This window comes from Agelaius phoeniceus, chromosome 2 (genome assembly GCF_051311805.1).
Source record: "Agelaius phoeniceus isolate bAgePho1 chromosome 2, bAgePho1.hap1, whole genome shotgun sequence".
NCBI lineage: Eukaryota > Metazoa > Chordata > Aves > Passeriformes > Icteridae > Agelaius > Agelaius phoeniceus.
Window position 1 is genome coordinate 95,855,227 of NC_135266.1, and position 18,991 is coordinate 95,874,217.

The window sequence follows — 18,991 nt, forward strand, 5'->3', positions numbered from 1 at the left end:
CACCAGATGTCGCCTGGTGAAATTTCAGTATACAAACTTCTCCACTGCTGCTCAATGGATAGCCCGTCCTCTGGGATAACACATTTAATCAGTGAGGGGTAATGGCCAAGCAACTTCACCTGGCAAAAGGAGTGAGAATGTGTGAACGAAACAGCCCTGCAGACACTGAGGTCAGAAAACGAAGGGCAGGAGATGTTCTAGGTGCTGGAGCAGCAATTCCCCTGCAGTCCCTGGTGCAGAGATCTACCTGCAGCCCATGGAGCAGCCCCACACTGGAGCAGGTGGATGTCTCAGAGGAGGCTGTGACCCCATGGGAAGCCTGCACTAGATTAAGGGCACATAATAGTGAATTGGTTTTTGTTTCTGTTTTCCAGAGAAAAATGTAATTTCAGCTGTGCCAAAAAACCCCATAATTGCTCAATATTTCAGCTTTTGTACAAATTTCTGCCCCTTCAAATTAGATCAGTTCTAAACAAAAGCATCATTTAAATGTGAAGTATCAGTGTTTCATTTTGGAAATATTTACTGCTTCCTTGTTTCAAACCTCCAGAATGAGACATTCTGCAATTTTCCTGAAAACTATCCCATATTCACAATTTTTTTCAGATTCTGCAAAAAATGAATTTTGTATTTGTAATATTTTAGCTGGCAAGGGTGGAGATGCAGTAAGAGTACACCTACAACTTAATTGAGAGTTCACAAGGTCTGAACTTAAAAGTTCACATGAGGCTGTGTATATATATGGGAAGTGTAGAATTCCATGTGCTAAATAGGTACTTAAGAGAGAAATAATTGAAAATGTCACTACAGAGAAGATTTAAGACTGCTTTTTTTTTTTTTTTTTTGAGGAAGATATGTGGAAGAATTTTCATGGAGGTTGTGACAAAGATGTGATAAACAACTAGCAGAAGTAAAAGCAGTGAGAAACATGAAGTCTCTCTCTAGTTTCCCAAGACTAAGATTTCCTTTTTGATATTAAATTCAGCATTGAATAATCTCCTCTGGTTTTACTCTCTGAACTCTGCTGCAGGTTTATCTTCACTCATTGGCCTCCTTAGGAGAGCCAATGAACGGAAGGCAGAATTGCTCAGCCTGCTTCCTCAGTGTTTGCCTGGGTTCTCAGCACAGGAAGCTCTGAAAAGTCAGAAGGAGGAACCTCTCCAGCTTTGAGGAGCCAGTCAGCCCAGAGCATGCACAGCTAAAGGAGAGGCATGGGAAAGGGGGAGAGGAAACACTGACACTGGATGCTGAGGATGTATTGGCAGGCAAGAAATACTCCCCATGACCACAGTTAAGTTGGTGGAGGGATGGATGGAGTGAGGAAGCTGCCTGAGCCATGAAAACAGGAACCAACATGAAGATTGCTGGGAAGACCGTGTATGTTTTTGTGCTGCTCACCGTCACCATGGTCATGAGATTAGCAGGTGAGTCTAACTGGACCAATTGGCCATTGGGATGTAAGAATGGGAAATGTGCACAGCTCCTTTCTTTATAAAAGCTATAAATAGTTCTATGGCTTTAATTAAGTGCTAAAAATTATAATGCACAGTTAAGATATGCTTTCCCAATACCCACTCCTGCTCATCTTTTCTTAGTGGTCACAAGGCTGCCAGGTATTTTCCCTGTGACTTCTATGTAGGCAACTGCGTAATGACCCTTAGCTGGGAACATACAATTTGTCACAAATGGCCTTTTTACTAAGACCTCCAAATCACATCATCTGAGAAAATGAATCTTTTGACACCCTAAAAATATGCCTGGGACAGTGTTTGGGAACTTGAAGCTTTTGGACATGTAGTTTCTGCTGAAGAGAGGCTGCAGGCACTTTGAAATAGGGCAGGGATCTCTCAGACCTTTCAGAGGAGAAGTGGAAGGTCTCTGATGTGCTGATAGAGGGGCGCAGCTTCTGGAATTTCATTCTATGGTGCATGGCCAGTATGAAGATGGGAAAGGCTTTTGTACCAAGGGCAATGGCAGTCCAAATTTTCTGTCTTTTAGTGTAGTTGACTTCATTTTAATACAGTTTAGCTACAGCAGTTAATGTTTCCCACATACTGCTCATTTGCATTTTCAGAGCTTATGTTTTTCCAGACACTATAAAGCAATCCAGGGATTTGATAATGGAGCTAAGGATTTGAGGAGCAGTTCCAGAAACTTAAACTGTTTCGGTATAGGAGGAGGAAGGCAGATAGGCCCATGAGATCCAAATTAAACTTTGGACATCTCTGAATAATATGTAACATGCATGTGTCCATTCCTATTATGGACAGATAGAACTAAACTACATGGACATGAGTTACTTCATTCCTATTGGTCAGAAAATAAAAATATCTCCTTTGTGGTATTTTAAAGCAAAACAGATGCAGTCATTTTTGGTAGTGATGGAACACCCATCTATAATGTCTGGTGTGATGAGGAGAGGTTCTAAATGGTTACCCCAGTGCTGCCCACTTGAAAAATTTAAATACTTCTTGAACATTATTAACATTATTTGGATCATTAACCTCACAACAGGCACACTGGTGGTAAAAGATCTGTCCCTATTCTCTAGGTAAGAACTATGTCAAAAGAATACTGAGGAAGCTGCTCAAGTTCATGCAGATCAATTATGGTATCATCAAAGACAATCTACATTTTTGAAGACAGTCACTCAAAAAGTAAAGGAGCATGAATACACCACAGAATATTAAAGAAAAAGTGGGGACACAAAGAGAAATCACACTGTCAAAAATGATTTTAAAAAATTCAATTTGCTGGAAATATTGTCCAATGCCAAAAAGTGGAGAGTTGTCACCCTAAGGTGTTTAGGTTTTAACTTATTGGTGTCTTAGTTAACCAATTATATTGCCCTTCAAAGATTATAGAAAAAGGTGTTCTATTGAAATCTAATTTCACACCTGAAACCTCTTTCCTCAACCTGCTCCCAATAAAAAGCAGCCTACATTTGATGGGAAGTTTTTATCAAGCACTGCTCCTAAACTTGTTTCCTTCAGTATGAGGATGGCTCTTCTGAGCAAGATCTAGCAGCAAGGGTTTTTTCCTTCAGAGAGCACAGGCTAAATGTGTCAAGCTGATCTAATGTGCATATTCTGTCCAGATAATTTTAGTCTTCAGTGTTGCATGAAGCTCAGAAGGAACTATGTCCCCCCCTTCTGAAGACTAGAGCAAGCTACTCTGAAAGAAATGAAGTCATGGAAAATTTGTTGTATGTAACCAGACTTTATCTCCATTAACATTTTCCTTAACATTTCCTCAGCGTGTTGTTTTGTGTGACTGGGTTAGTTTTTACCACAGCAGATGGAGCAGCTCAGAAAAAAGGCTGAGGTTGCTTCCTAATTGTCATACCTAGATCTGCCCTCAGGAAGAGTTGGATAATAAGCTACTGAAGTTGTTGGGGCATGATCTCTACTAAAAATCCTTTTGTGACAATCCTCAGTAGCAGCAGTGAAAAAGACTCAGAATTAAAATATTTTTGATAATGCTCTGAAGGTTTCTCTAGTTTAGCTAAGCACACGACACCTCAAGTGGTTGTGTATACTCCAAGGGAGAATGGTAAGGACAGGCAAGGTCTTCCATGAAAAGTCCATGCAATAAATCTCTTTTTATTGAAATAACATTTACAGCATTTGACTGGGTACATACTGCCTCTGTAGTTTATCCTGTGACAATGGATATGTGCAAGTGCTTCACAGGAAGCTGCAAGAAATCCATTATCAGTAATGAGATGCGATTCCCTATGGTTGTTCAATTTTATCAATAGTGAAAAACTGAAGTCGGTGACATTGTGCTGGAATAATAGACTATGAGGTGAATGAAGTAAAGTTAATTTACAGAGCTACAGTTCAAGTTTGCCTGCATATATAACTTCCTTGAATGCTACTGCTTTCATTTAGTTTCTTTCCTTAATAAAACCAGTACATTCTTTTTCACTAGTGCCAATGTTTTGTTGCCTTTTGACTATCTCTGCCCTAATATGTTTCACTGCATCTGTCTCTGTAGATTTCTATTCTAGTTTATGGTGGAATCTTGCTCCAGATACAAAAAATGATAGCCAAAAAATCTATTATGGTAAACTTTCATTTGTCTCCATTTCACTATTTCTTTGCTGCTCCTTTGGGACGGTGTGCTGGAATTATTCTGACTTCTTTTACCCTAAAAGCATCTGAACCCAAGCTGCCTGTTTTTCTGATCCAAATTCTTTAAAATAATTCTGTACCTTTAAATAAAGCAAAAATTTTCATAGAACACATCTAAACTGCCATAGTCCAATCTTCCAAACACATCCTTATGAAACCAACATTTTATTTTGCTGTGGTCCAAACACAGAGTGCGTTTGTGCCTGAACTTGTCTGCTTTCAAAACCGTGGAAAGAAGGAGGGTCAGTCTTCCAAACTGACCGCATACTTCATGACTTACAAAGCAAGCAGATTTTCTTTAACTGTGAGTGCACTTTTTGAGGTAGGTGCTACTTAAAACTCACAGTGGATGTATTTTGTATAATGAGGTGCAATCATTCTTAAGAAAAAAAGCATAGAGAATTTTCTTATGCTGCCTTATCTTGGTGTTGAATAAGACAATACTGTGATGAAAACTGCAATGCTAAGGGTAAGCAAGGTATGACTATGATTTTGACCATTAAAAGTGAGGTCAGAAGGATGTTTTCATAGCAGTTTGTTATCTGCTCTCTGCAAAGTATGAAAAAGAAGGCACACAACCTACAGTTTGCAGACAATGATCTATTTTTGTTTAGAATAGTAGGAAAACGCTGCTTAAGCATAAGTGAAGAGTATTTGTTTTATTTTTCTTCTCACGTGGCCAAGAGTAAAAGGCCAAGTTCAGCACATAGAACAAAATATAAAACAATCTGTATCTGTTTCTACACTGAGAACTGGAAGCACTTTGTCACTTGTGATGTCACAGTGCTACTCTGAAAGCAATACTATCCAAGGCACTTTCACATCCAGTGCAAATCCCTTTTGCCCTCTTCCATTCCAGCTCACATTCTGCAAGAAGGAAGATTTATTTACTTACTTTGCACAGTTCAGAAGTAGCAAAGTTCAAAGTTTACAGCCCGACTGATATACTGTGTGACAGCTTATTAAGCTCAGTGATGATTTAGTATCAGCTGAGGATTTGGCCAACAGTGTTTGTTCTCTTCATTTAAGAAGTGTACCCATCCTTTTTTTTTTTTTCCCCTACAGTCATACTATATTGAGACATAACTGGTTTACAAGGGGATAAATCAATGAATTGCTGGATCAAATTGCAGGCATTTTATTAGAAAACACTTTTCACAAACAATTTGAGCACCAAAACAAGTATCCATTTTATTGAAAAGCTGATTTAAATACTGATTAAGACATGGTTCTGTATTTGACTTTCCAGTCAAAATTTGTTGGACTACCTATTTTTTATGATGATGACATTTTTAGCTACTGAATTTCAGCACACATCTAACATTCTACTCATCAAGGTCAACTGATTTTTCTTGTGTGACAGATCAATTCTTTATACTAATAACACTGTGTTCTTCCTGCTTTCAACAAATTTCCTCACACACTGCTGATACAGCCAATGCCATTAGTAAAAACTTAAATGGAATTACGGCAAAAATCAGCTGCTGAGAAACATTATCAGCAAGCTACCTTAAAACTGGCACCACCATTTAATTGCCTTTTCTTTCTCTCCTTAACCCAGTTCTTTATTCATCCCTTGAACAGTTGTAGTCCCTGTAGTTTTCCCTTTATTCTTTCAGCTTAATTTTTTTCAAGGGGACACTGTATCAAACACATCTCTACCTAAGTGAGCTTTAGCATCTTTTCATTGCCTTCAAAATCAGCTGTCTTGAAAGACTGCTTGAAAAGATACTGGAGAATGCTTAAGAGAATTGAAAGATCATAGAAAAATTACACACTAGGAGCTGGCAACTGCAAAGGTATATTCCACCTTGAGAGGGAAGACTGAAACCTTGGGATCACTATTGACTGCTATCAGTGTCCTCAGCCCTCTGCAACATATAATGAGTCATGTTGAAGTTTGCAATCTTAAAAAATCCAGCCATTCTATGAGCACTTCATATTGCAAAACTAATGACAAAGAGCGTGAGATTACTATCTCAGTTTGCATGAAGCAGCAAGAAAAAGTGATAATACTTAATACTTTTCTTGGTGGCAAGAAAAGTACTGCAAGTGGCATGGTAGTGGCGACAGAAAATAAATGTGTTAAAAGAAGAACAAAATAACAATTTTGAGTATAAGGAAAAAAGGAATTTTGATGATAAAGGAAATTCCTAACTAGAATGAAATGAAAATAAGACATCTTTTCAAGGAATAATGAAAACTATGGGTAAAAGAGTATGAGCGTGAAACTAGCAATAAAGGTATAAGTCTTTTAATGTGTCCTTTTAAAGATACATCTGTGCTCAAAAAGCTGTGATCTAGGTTTCAAGAAACAGAGGCTTATGAACTTAGGTCAGCTATTTGATGTGTTTCTATAATGAAATTTAATGTAGTCTAACTACTCGCTTCTCACCCGAAACACAGGAAAGGTTTTTAGCCCACACTCCATCCTGTGCTGCTGTGACTATGTTTTCAAAGTCACAAATCTACACTATATAAGAATCTGTCAGTACATCAGCAATTCCTACCCTAGTACAAAGCACTTCTCTTTCATTTCATTCCAGACAAGCCTTGCTGGGTGTCACAGGAACTCTGTGGCAGTAGAAGGGGAAAACAGATGCAGAACCAGACTTGTATCTGAACTCTTCCAAGCATCCACTGTTGCCTTTTTGCTTATGACTTGCTGTGACTCATATACTACATTCATTCCAAGATACAGTTAGTCATTGGCTATGGTATGATCATTGTTTCAGTTCATTGTATCTCTAAGTTTAATACCTACAGAGGGTGTAGGGGGATGATGCATCAAAATGCTCTGGTAAATTATTACTGTAAGAAATAAAGAATCAAGAGAATGTCTGAGAAATATGTCTGAGAAAGTAAAGTAGTCTCTTTATAGTGCAAAAAAACTCTTTAATAGTTAAATTTTGCAAGAGACTGTCATGGAAATTGAGGCAATAAAAATTTCTACTGTGGTTTAAAACCTGCTATGAATAATAACAGAGGCTGGAAATCTTTCATGTTTGAAAGCAGCACTTTCAACCTGCATAACTGTCTCTGATTTTGCAGTGATTCCCCTCAAAAGTTTAGTGGCTTTACAATCAAATGTTCCTGTTTTTAAAATCTTTGTTCTTTCAGTGTGAGGAAGTCTCTGAGAAATAGGAGAAATGACAAAATAAGTGATACTGAAAAGAAGCTGGTGTGACTCTTATTCATGACAGCTTTCAAACACTGCATAAACCAAACAGAAAAAAACTGAGCAAATTTTTTCCCCCAGTCTTTTCAAATTGCAGTAACCTTACAATGACAACAATAACCAGCACATTTTTGAAAGACAAATGTGAACTGCTCAACTGAGTTTGTTTTTCCATAAAAGTGGAATCTGTCAGTGCGTTGGAATGTGCACTTAGTGCACTGCAATAGAGCTTGAGAACCTTCTCAGACATGGCTTGAAGTATTCTGCAACAGTCAAGGAGAGACAATGAGAGATGACATAATTAGATCTCAGAGGCTGCAGTCAAACTGGAGAACCTCAGTCTAAAGGCCTGCTACGACCAGATGAGTCTTCAAGGTGAAATCTGATCACAATGGATTTGCATTCACAACCAAAATGAAATGGTTCAGTCTGGTGCTGTACAGAACTCCCAGAACCTGACTCCTCTGTTTTCCACATCAGCGTGACAGACAGCATGTACTTCTGGTTTCCTGAGCTCTGCTCTTTCTGGCTAACAGAAAAAATGATTGCTGTTTTCCAGAGTCAACTCAATTGTGAAGAACATAACTGAAAATGAGATGTTATTTAAAATAAATAGGCAACCCTTTATTTCTTATCTCTTGTGTGCAATGAAATAACAGTGCTGACATTTAATTACCATCCCATTTAATGCACCAAGATGAGCTTGATAGCTCACACCTTCAAATCTCTTGTTCTCTGCAGGCCCACAGAAGTTGAGGCCTTGTTGCACTAATTATTCCCTTTTTCAGCCACAGCCAGCTGTCAGTTCAGTTCAGATGTAAGATGAGATTTCACCTCAAGAGCTGTAGCTGTGCAAAATGCTGGTCAGAGCCTCCGAGAAGAAAAATGCTGATGTGGATGCCATAAATCTGCCTTAACACACTGGTCACAAACCAATTGATTATCACAGAGGAAACAGCAGCAAATGACTTTTAGCCACTTTGCAGCATGAAAAGACCATTCCAGAAGACAATGGTGTGGTGAGAGGTCTGAATTAAAATACTTGCAGCACTGAACATTTTCTCTTTAACAGAAATGGAATACTGTGCTGGTTTTTAGCAGTGAGAGAACTCATTTTCTTCCTAGTGGTTTCTATGGAGCTGGATTTGTGCTGGAAACTGTGTTGACATTACAGAGATGTTTTGAGCAGTGCTTACACAGAGCCAAGGCCTTTTCTGATTCTCACACCACCACTGAGTGGACTGTGGTCCAAAAGAGCTGGAAAGGAACACAGCCAGGACAGCTGACCCCAACTGGCCATAGGGATATTCCAGACCATGTGGCATCATACTCAGCACATAAAACTGGGGAAAGAACAAAGAAGGGATACTTGGATCTATGATGTTTGTCTTCCCAAGTCACCATTATGCATGATACAGTCCTGCTTTCCTGTAAATGACTGAACACCTACCTGCCTTTGAGATGTTTTTTTCTTCTTGTGTGCATAGCTTTTGCTTTACCTATTAACCTCTTGAGTTTTCTCACCTTTCTGATTCTCTCCCCATCCCACTGTAGGGGGAGTTTACGAGAGAGAGCTTGTGGCTGTGTGGGGCTTTGTTGCCAGCTGGGATTAAACTACAAGAAACACTTCTGCTTGTTTAGTTCTCCTGTAAAGTAGACATACGCCCTCTAGGTTTAGTGAAATTCCCAGAGGAAAGGGGAGATTGCAGCTTCCCTCAGAGCTCCTGAGTACATATCCAAGAACACAGGCTGGGCAGGCAGCATAAGGAGGACAAAGAAAGCAGATCAGGAGACCTTGGCAAAGGACTTGATTGTAGCAGGCCCACAAGAAATAATGGAAGTGAGGGAAAAGGAGTTCAGGTGTGATCATGTAAAAATGTGCAACCTGACAAGTCAGCAAAAGGGTGTGGAGTAGAAAAGAGGACTGAGGGAAAGAACCTGTTCTTTAGGGGCAGAGGGACCAAAGGAGATTTATTTTCGTGTCTTTACTTTCATAAGTAAAGCCAGCAATTCTGTGTCCCCTGCAGACCTGTCACTTTATGATGTATTGATTTATATTCTAATAAAATATACTTTTAGATACTTAATGGTTTTTGGTATGCTGATTAGAAAGAGAAAGCAGAATATGTCCAACTTCAATCCAATGAGAGGTCTTACCAACAACTTCAAAGTGGAGGAAATGCTAAGGCTGACCAGGAAGGATGGGATAGGGATGGGGATAACTTCTATTTAAGGAACTGCCTTTGTATTTGGGGATCCCGTAGCTATTTACACATTAACTTCTGGGAATATACATTTTGGATTGCTTCTGAATAAAGCTAATTCTGTGGTAAGAGCTAGTAAGTTTTGACCTTTCCTGGGATAATATTTTAGTTTGAAATAGAAAGTTCATCAGAAACTTCCATGAAAATAGATGACATTATTCTTCATGGTTTGGAAGCTCCCCATCAAGTATTACCCAGGTCCAGTCCTATTTTGCTTGTGAGTCACTTCAAAGTCGCTTCAGAAACACAAATTAACCAAACCTTTAAGGATTTTTGGCAGACACATTCTTTTGTAAAGGAAAGCAAAAGATCATGTTTCTAGCAGCATGTACCCAAAAAAGAGCAAATCAAGGAAGAAAATTCACAATTAATATTTACACTAATGCTGCTTACCTGCACTCTCACAATAAAAGAGGGCAATAAAGTGAAGACAGTTTAACCTTTTATATTATAAGACCTCTTTGAAAAAGTATGAAGCTGTGTGGCTAGGATAAGCAAGATGATTTTGTACTAATTAATGTGTCATCTGGGGAAAATTCTTGTCATACTTAAAGTCATCTGAATCAATAACAAGATACAGGGAATTTCATACAATTTCTACAAATTTTCTATAAACCTAAAATTGTATTTAAACTTGATTCAGCAGATTTTAAGCTTTCTGATGTGGTTTCTTGGAGTGAAGTAAAGTGAATGGTGCCTGGTTCATTCAGAGGAGAATATAACAGAAAGGCATAGCAAACAGCATCACTTTCACTGCCTCTTAGTTTACAGCCTTGAAGCTTGAATACCCATTGTGTTGGGTTTTTAACATTGCAATGAGCTGCTTAGGAGATACTGAGTTGAAAGACAAGTAAATTTCTGCTGCTTTAATATGTAAATGGAAGTCTACCCAGTTCAATATGCACAACACTATCATTCTTGTTCAACATTTGCAAACATTATCCAAAAAAAACCCCAGTTCCAACACAGGGCAGTTTGGGTGCTCAGGTTTGCTTAGTCATTTTCAGATTCCCACTGTATGGGATTTCATATGAACGCAGAAGTAAAAGTTGTTTATTTTGTTGGCAGCAACGGTTAGAGAGAAAAGCCACTGTCATGTGGCCAGATGCAACAGTCATATTCCTGTATTTTAGGTCCTGTGAGCAACCCACTGGAGGATTTGCTCACACAAGCACAGCCTTTGGATGCGGAACCGCTGAAGACAATGGGCAGGAGTAGGGTCCTCCTCCAGTATCCAGTCTTATCCACTAAGATGATCCTCAGTGGGAAATTTGTATTGCAGGGGTTGGCCATGACAGGCCATTGGCTCCATAATCCACAGCTGTAGGAAGAGATGACAGACAACGTGCAGATGAGCACAGCCATGGCCTCACGCTTGTTTGTAGCACTGCAGACATTTCCCTGTGAAGTCCAGACCACAACTCCTGGGCTCCCTCTCACACATTCTCTTTTTTTTCTCCTCAGGAAACAACTCCTCAGTGTTAGTGATGACTGTAGGTAACAGCTCAGTTCTCACCTGCTTTCTCAAAGGAAATATAACTATGCTAACATGGACAATAACCCCCAAGGCTGGAGGCCTGTGCACCTTGGTATACAGGGTTGATACGAACGAGACACACAGAACAACCTGTAGTGACAACATAAACTGGATCTTCAGAGCAGGTCTGCCTCCTGCCCTTGGGATATGGCAAGTGGGGCTAGCCCAGGAGGGAAATTACAGCTGTGAAGCGGCAACAACAGAAGGGAATTTCCACACAAGGTACCACCTGACCGTGCTGGGTAAGGAATGTGCAAAAGGGAGCTTTTTAAAAATTAGACTAATGAGGGTAAGGTTAGATTAGATATTAGGAAGCTATTTGGTATTGTGAGGATAGTGCCACTGGAACACTGATTGTCCAGAGAAGCTGTCGACATCCCAGTGTTAAAGACCAGGGAGACTTGAAGCAACCCAGTCTTGTGGAAGGTGTCCCTTTGCATGGCAAGGTGGTTGGAACTAGAGCATCTTTAAAGTTCCTTCCAACCTAAGCTATTCTGTGATTCTTGCTGGGACAAACTCATGCATTTCATTGGGAGTATCTCTGTGTCTCCTTTCTCCTTATTTCCCATAACTCTTCTCCCTTCTGCTGCTCCCTTTTTCCACTGTCTAGTTAGAAGTGACAGGTGTGAAGCAATTTCCCATGTACACACAGAGGGTATGAATGGCTGTGATGAGGCTCAACTGGATGCACGAGAGTTGGGCAAAAGGGAAAAAGAGAGCTCTTCTTTGTCTCGTGTGTTTTGGGCCCATGTTGTGGGATGGGGTGGGATGGGATGGGATGGGATGGGACGGGACGGGACGGGACGGGACGGGACGGGACGGGACGGGATGGGATGGGATGGGATGGGATGGGATGGGATGGGACGGGACGGAACGGGATGGGATGGGATGGGATGACAGCCCCAGCCTTATTCTCCTCTTTTCACTGGGTTCAGTTTGGGTTCATTTTGGGCAGAGGACAAGAACAGCCCATCCCAGCTGTTCCAAACTAACTCCATGCATGTCCCCTTGCTGGTGCTTTGCAGCCCCCCCGAGGCTGAGCCTGTCCTGTGATGAGCAGGGCAGCCCTGTGTGTGAGGCAGCGGCAGGGAAGCCACCGGCTCAGCTCTCCTGGGTCCCAGAGGGCAGCTCCACTGCAGAGGAGAAGTGCCACAACAACGGGACAGTGACTGTTCTCAGCAAGTTCACAGCGTGTAGCACCAATGTCACCAATGTGACCACCTGCATGGTGTCCCACCCAGCTGGGAACTGGAGCCAGTCCATATCCTGCTGTCCCTCAGGTGAGCTTCCCTTTGTGCTTTCTGTGTTAAAACCCCTGTCCAGCTTTCTCATCTCTTGTTCCTTCTTGAAAGGAAAGTCTCTAAAATATACAGAAATCTTCAGTGAAGTCCTATAGAGACAAGAGTATCATCCCTGACTGCCTTTGCCCAGAAACATCAGTGGCTTCTTTGTGCTCTGGACATTATTTCCTAATGCTTTCTTCCCTAAGAGGGATATATATACATGTGGTAATATTCTTTTGGTAGTGGAAATGCTTGTGGAAATGGGAGAAAGCACTCATTATCTTTGTATTCAAATAATCACTTGGAATGAGAATATTAGGATTTTTTTTTTTGGATGCAAATTTTAATACCGTGGTAAGAGATACGGTGAGCCAAGTCTCGAGTTGCTAGCAGAAAAAAATACATTCCTTCATTCCAAATTTTGAATGTCTGATAACGTATGACCCTTGGGTTCTGGTTTTTGGTTTTCTTGTTGCTTTTGAGAATATTTATGACTACTGAGAAATGATGAGTCCTTGAGAGGAACTCAGGTTTGGCTTAGTGAAAATATATTATGAGTGGCCACTGTGACATTAGTGGAATCTACTTTTGCCTCTGACAGACACTCCATTTGTATTTCTCAGCAAAGTTTCATTTCTATGTTCCTTTCTGCTGAAGGACATTCTATTTGTTTTACAAGCATGCTGAAAATGCATGTATGTTCTAGAGCAACTTTAATCTTCTACTGAAATAATACAGAAACTGAGAAGAAGATATAACTGAGACTGTCTCTTTATGTTTAGAGAAAATCGACACCAACGTTTTCCTGTATGCCTGCATCATTACTTGTGTTCTGATCATTATCACCTTGCTGGCTGTCATTTACTATTTCAAGCTCCATGGTGATAGGTATGTACTTATACTAAGGTGCTAAGGAAAAATCGTCTAGTGCTAGAAGAAATTTTAAAGTACTCTTTGTGTCTTGAAATAATATGATTCTGTCAGTCTGTGCTGCTGTGATTAACCAAATTAACTACATCAAATATTTCTGTACTGAAGACACTGTGCACTGTGCATTGCACACATCTTCACAGAATGATGCCCTGAGTAAAATATAAATGGGAAGAAGTTGGGCAAGGACCCTGATTGCACTGCCTCCTAAAGGGGAACACTTATTTCTGATAGGAATCTGTGAGAGTAAATCTTCTTCAGATACTGTCATAGTCTGCCAGGATCTCTCAGGGCACTGGTTCTGCTGCCTAGTAAGTTCCACTAAATGCCAGAGGACTGAGCAATGCCAGCCTGCCATATGAGCAGAATGAACAGCAGATTCTATCTGTATTTATTAAAAAATTCCTTGAGTGAAGCTGGGCTCTGGTCCCTTTAGGATTTCCTATGGGGAAAAAAAAAGTAGTTCTGAGGAATACCAACAGAAATAATTTGTGGAGTGGAATGATGAATTAGCACCTGTACTGAAAACGTCAGCTAGGTTCCTCATTTGCCTGTTACAAACTGTTTTTCTCTCAGACCTTTTCCCTCAGAGGTGAAGAATTAGTTCAATACCATTTCACTAACTGCAAAATGTATATCCTTACAGAGGGCTTTGGTTCTAATCTGCTTCCATTTTATGTATAAGCACCTACAAACAGAAGAAAAAACTTTTTTAGAAAGGTAGGGTGCTATAATTTCAGGATCAAATGTCAAGGAGAGAGAGACATGAGAAGGTTTTACTCTTGAAGACAAGAAAAAGAAATGTTTCATAAGCTTTTGATCAAAGAAACCAAGCTGTGATCCAGCTGAACGTATTTTAATACTTTTCTTTTTCACAGACAATGCCACAAAACCAAACCTCCTGAAATTGCTCCTATACATTCCCAACAGGTAAGAAGAATTATGCAAATTAGACCATCACCAAATCATGGTGATTCTGGTGGCCCTGGAAACATGAGTAGTGAAAGGAAAACATTAGATTTTTACACCCATTTCAGCAAGTACTAGGGTGTCTGATATATTTACTCTTAGCTCTTTATAGGACAAAATGAAGTTATTATCTTCACCATAACTTTGACCTGGAACAAACACTAGAGGTGTGTTCCAACAGCAAACACTCAGCTAAAGCCATCCTTTAATTTTAACAACGAGTCAGTACCACCACATTTCCCTTGTCATATCACATACCCTGTCCACAACTACTCTCCAGATAATAGCATGGGTTGGGGGATATTAAGAAAACTGTTAGTGAACAAGAAGATTAAGCAACAAGATTAACAGACACCAAAAGAAAAAGAATATCCCTTTTGGTGTCCAGAATGATAATTGTGTGAATTTTGAAGGCCACTCTTTATCTTGCATGGTCAATCCACAATTAAAGAAACAATCATACTCAAGAACATGGAAGGAGAGCTGAGCTGCAAACTGGGAGATATTTTTTGATATCCTATGTTGTTAGAAGCTTCCTGTGTAACTGAGCAATTCACCTGTAAGCTGTCTCTGTTCTTTGCTGCCAAATTCAAATAACAGCATCTCTACATAGACAAGATGTGCTACAATTATATCGTATCTGTGCACCTACAGTATACACTAGACTCAAATTCTGCTATCAACTTAAAAAGATGCTTCAGTTTCTAAAGAGACTTAGTCAGTTCTAGTTATTAGTATTCCTGCTGCCCTCCCTCCCAACTGCTGACAGACACAGTTGCATTAATGTAAAATAATGGTTTAAGTACCAGTGTTCTTGCTGTCATGTCATGGGACTTTCACTGGCATGTCTGTAGACTGAAATGCAGACTGATTAGGAATGAATCAAGGTCAAGACTCTAGCATATTATTTGCTCTTTCTAGAGAGTCAGACCCTAATAAAATTTTTTTTCAGGCCAATGAAAGTGGAATAGAAGGGAAGATAAAGGAGGCAAATGAAACAACACCTCAGCTTTACCCTCCAAATCTTTGATAGAAACAGCAATCCACATTCCTTGGTAGAAAAAGAAATAGAGGGATCTTTTTTTTTTATAGTTGAAGAGGAGTAAATATGCGAGCACTATTTCCCAGTAATTTTCTTCAGTCCAGATGAAAGATTTGCAAAGATTTGCCAAGCTAAATTCCTCCTTGTATTCACAGTTTTTGGTTTTGTTTTGCTAGGATGACACAATGGAAGTGGAACCTTATACTACTTATGTTCAGAAGGAAAATGTAATTTACAACTCAGTGTCTGATCTGACAGTGGGGCAGAATCTTCCACAGGAGTTGTGCCCAGGAACATGAATGATTCAACAACATCAGAAAAGGAAAGAGATTCTTTATGGAAGACTGGTTATAGAAAGAAACTTGGAGGATTTCTTCAGATTTTGGGGCAGCATAGATCACTAGGTCTGTTCAAACACCTCTGCTTGCTGATGAGTCCATAATTCTTTTTTTCTCCCTGTTTTGCTTTCTTCCTTGGGAAAATGTGTTATTCCTTGGGAATATATGACTGACCACACACCATAGTTTTTCCTGGAAAAGAAGCTGTGAGCAGTCTTCCCTTTGCTGTTGTTGCCTGGGGATCCTAGTTCTGTCAGTCACTTGTAGTTGTTACTTTGATGCACTTGACACTATGATGTACACATTTGGGAGACAGAGGAGTGTTCTGTCTGAACTGAAACAAAACACTCTTCCACCAACAGCCACTTTTTTCTAATACATATGTTAATAACACATGACCTGATGACCTACTGATCATCACTGAATACCTCAAATAGCAGAAAATAATGGTAGGGAAGACTTAGTTCTGAAAATGGAAATAAGGGATAAATTTAGAAGGTCATCCACTAAGAAGGAGACTGCACTAGCATGACTAATTCACTTGTTAGGTTCATATCCAGTATTTCATGCCATTATGGAGTGTCATCCAGAAGAATCTGGACAAGGTTGACAAGTAGGCCAATGGGAATCTCATGAGATTTAACAAGACCAAGTTCAAGGTGCTGCACCTGGGCTGGGACAACCCCTGGTATCAACACTGACTGGGGCATGAACAGATTGAGAGCAGCCCTGCTGAGAAGGACTTGGGGTGGATGAGAGGCTGGCCATGACCCAGCAAAGTGCACTTGCATCCCAGAAAACCTCTACTCTGCTCTTGTGAGACTCCACCTGCAGTGCTGCATCAGCTCTGGAGTCCCCTGCACAAGCAGGACATGGACCTGCTGGAGCAGATCCAAAAGAGGCCATCAAGATGATTAGAGGGATGGAACACCTCTCCTGTGAGGAAAGGCTGAGAGAGTTGGGATTGTTCAGCCTGGAAAAGAGAAGGCTTTGGGGTGACCGAATTTTGGCCTTCCAGCACCTGAAGAGAAAGACAGAAATGGACTTTTACAAGAGCATGAAGTGACAGGGTAGTGGGGAATGGATTCAGAATGAAAGAGAGTAGGGTTAGATAAAATATTAGGAGGAAATTCTTTTCTTTGAGGGTGGTGAGACATTGGAGTAGGTTGACAGAGAAGCTGTGGATGCCCCACCCATTGAAGTGTTCAAGAACAGGTTGGATGGAGCTCTGAGAAACCTGGTCTAGTGAAAGGTGACCCTGCCAGTGCCAGGGGGGTGCACCTTGATTTTTTAAGGTCCCTTCCAACCCAAACCACTCTATTACTTTGTGATTTCCACTAAATATGTTCATTCTGTGTTTCAGATCACTGGTATGATTATTTTTCTATAAGATTCCATGACGAAATGGCATTCCTCTCTTTCTTAAGAGTATAAGCATTAAGATACTGTAAAATAACCAAAAACAAAGTAAATATTTCACAAAACAAAACAAGTACAAATATATCTTCTATAAATGTGCAATAATGTACAAAAAAGATAAAATGCTTGCTAGTTGTAGTAATATTTATTTTTATTACCAAAACGGAAGTTTCGTTTCATTTGTATGTCTAGATATTTTACTTATATTCTTTTCAATGTACTTCCAAGTTCACTTTTTTGTATGCAAATTAGCTTATGTATCTTATTGTGTCTCATTTTGAGGTTACTTATTCTCATCTTCACAAAATATTCCTTGGAAATAAGAAAAATAAATTGTCCTCTATATAGTAGCAGTTGTCAACTGTTTTTGATTGATGTCTTTCTAGCAAAAGTATGAACTGGTTTTACAGTAACAATAAAGAAACATGTTTATAAGCCTCTGTTGACTACCTCTTATTTCAGTATTTTAAAAGACTGACTGGGTACTTAGTCTGATTGCAGCATCAGAAGAACTGGATTTTTCCTTTAGATTTAGAAATATTGTTTGACACACATTGTTAGAGCTTTCTTTTGAGCTAAGCTCCCAAGGACTATGACGCAGTGCTTGGAAAACAGACTTCTAAGCTAATTGCAGTTCCTTAATGTATTGCTCATGTAAACTGATACAGTTGGTGATTTACTCTCACTCTAGCAGCTATCAAACAGCCACTATTGCCAGGTGCTTTTTGCAAGCAAGTATTGCTTTTCTCCATTTTTGCATGTCATTTTAGAGTGGAAGGGATCAAAGCTGAATATCAAGCAGCTACAAACAACTTTTAAAGGAACTTCAGTTTCCAGTGACTGACCAAGGAAGAGAGCCTGTCAACACAGGCATAATCCTCTGAAATTCCTCACTTAAAATAGGTGTTATACTGACCAGTGATCTGTTTTTCCCACTCAAAAACAGAGTGCCATCACTTCCTAAGACTTTTTTTCTGTGGACTGGAAAGTGTTTTACATTGTTAAGCCTTCATAAATGGGGTTCATCAGCTCTTGAAGGTAGATTGTTGCCAGTTTATAAGCAATATATATTTACTGAAGTGTACTATCTGTTAACCTGCTGTCTAGCTGTAGGGTTTTATCATCCTTCACAGGCCTATTACACTGGACTAAATCACATAAGTTCCACGCCTGGACATTTCTAAGTTGCTAATTGGTTGATTATTTTCTTTGTCCTTTACTTTGTTCCACATTCACACCTGCTATGGGCAGAAAAACAGAATTTTAGTTTGTGATTGTGAAAAATAAGATTAAGAGTCTTATGTATACACACACGCACAGGTATGCTCTTGGTCCCCCGCAGCACGGAATTCTAAAGAGTCTCTTTGTGCACTCCTCTCTCTCCCTCAGGGTGCTTGCTGCTCCACTCTGCACCATGCTGCTCTTGTGGTGAAGACATCCTCCACACAAAAGTGCTGTCTTGGCTGACTCTTAGCAGTCAGGCCAGCCTGCCCTCTGAACTCCCCAGGATGTTGCAAAGTCACAGGAAGAAAGTCAGCATCTTTTCAGCTCATCCCGTACAGAACGGTTTTGGCTTTTGCCACATTTACCAATGCTCTATCTCATGCTGCAACATTTAACTTTGGTAAATTTGCATCTTGCACTTTTACTGCTGTATTTTATCTTCACACACATCTTTCAGTCTCCTGACAGGTTCTAACTGCCATTCCTGCTCTAAAGAAGCAGTTAATACTCACAGTTATCTTATGACTGTAGAGAGTCCCCAGCACCCAGCTCGCACGCACAGCACGGCGGCAGATTCTCTGCTGCTGTGCATCCACAGAGTGAGTAGCTGCTCACCTGTTCTTTAGTATGACAGTGGAATGCTAAAAAATGGATGCACCACGAATCCTGAG

General features: G+C 40.0%; 1 protein-coding gene across 1 annotated transcript; it reads left to right on the forward strand.

The window, feature by feature from the left end:
- Window positions 1-1,166: 1,166 nt before the first annotated feature.
- Window positions 1,167-17,531, forward strand: LOC129134927 (cell surface glycoprotein CD200 receptor 1-A-like). The gene is made up of 6 exons (XM_054654675.2): window positions 1,167-1,424; window positions 11,043-11,357; window positions 12,141-12,395; window positions 13,181-13,286; window positions 14,207-14,258; window positions 15,516-17,531. Exons 1-6 carry the CDS (start codon window positions 1,337-1,339, stop codon window positions 15,636-15,638), a joined length of 939 nt encoding a protein of 312 aa, XP_054510650.1. The 5' UTR covers window positions 1,167-1,336; the 3' UTR covers window positions 15,639-17,531.
- Window positions 17,532-18,991: the final 1,460 nt, after the last annotated feature.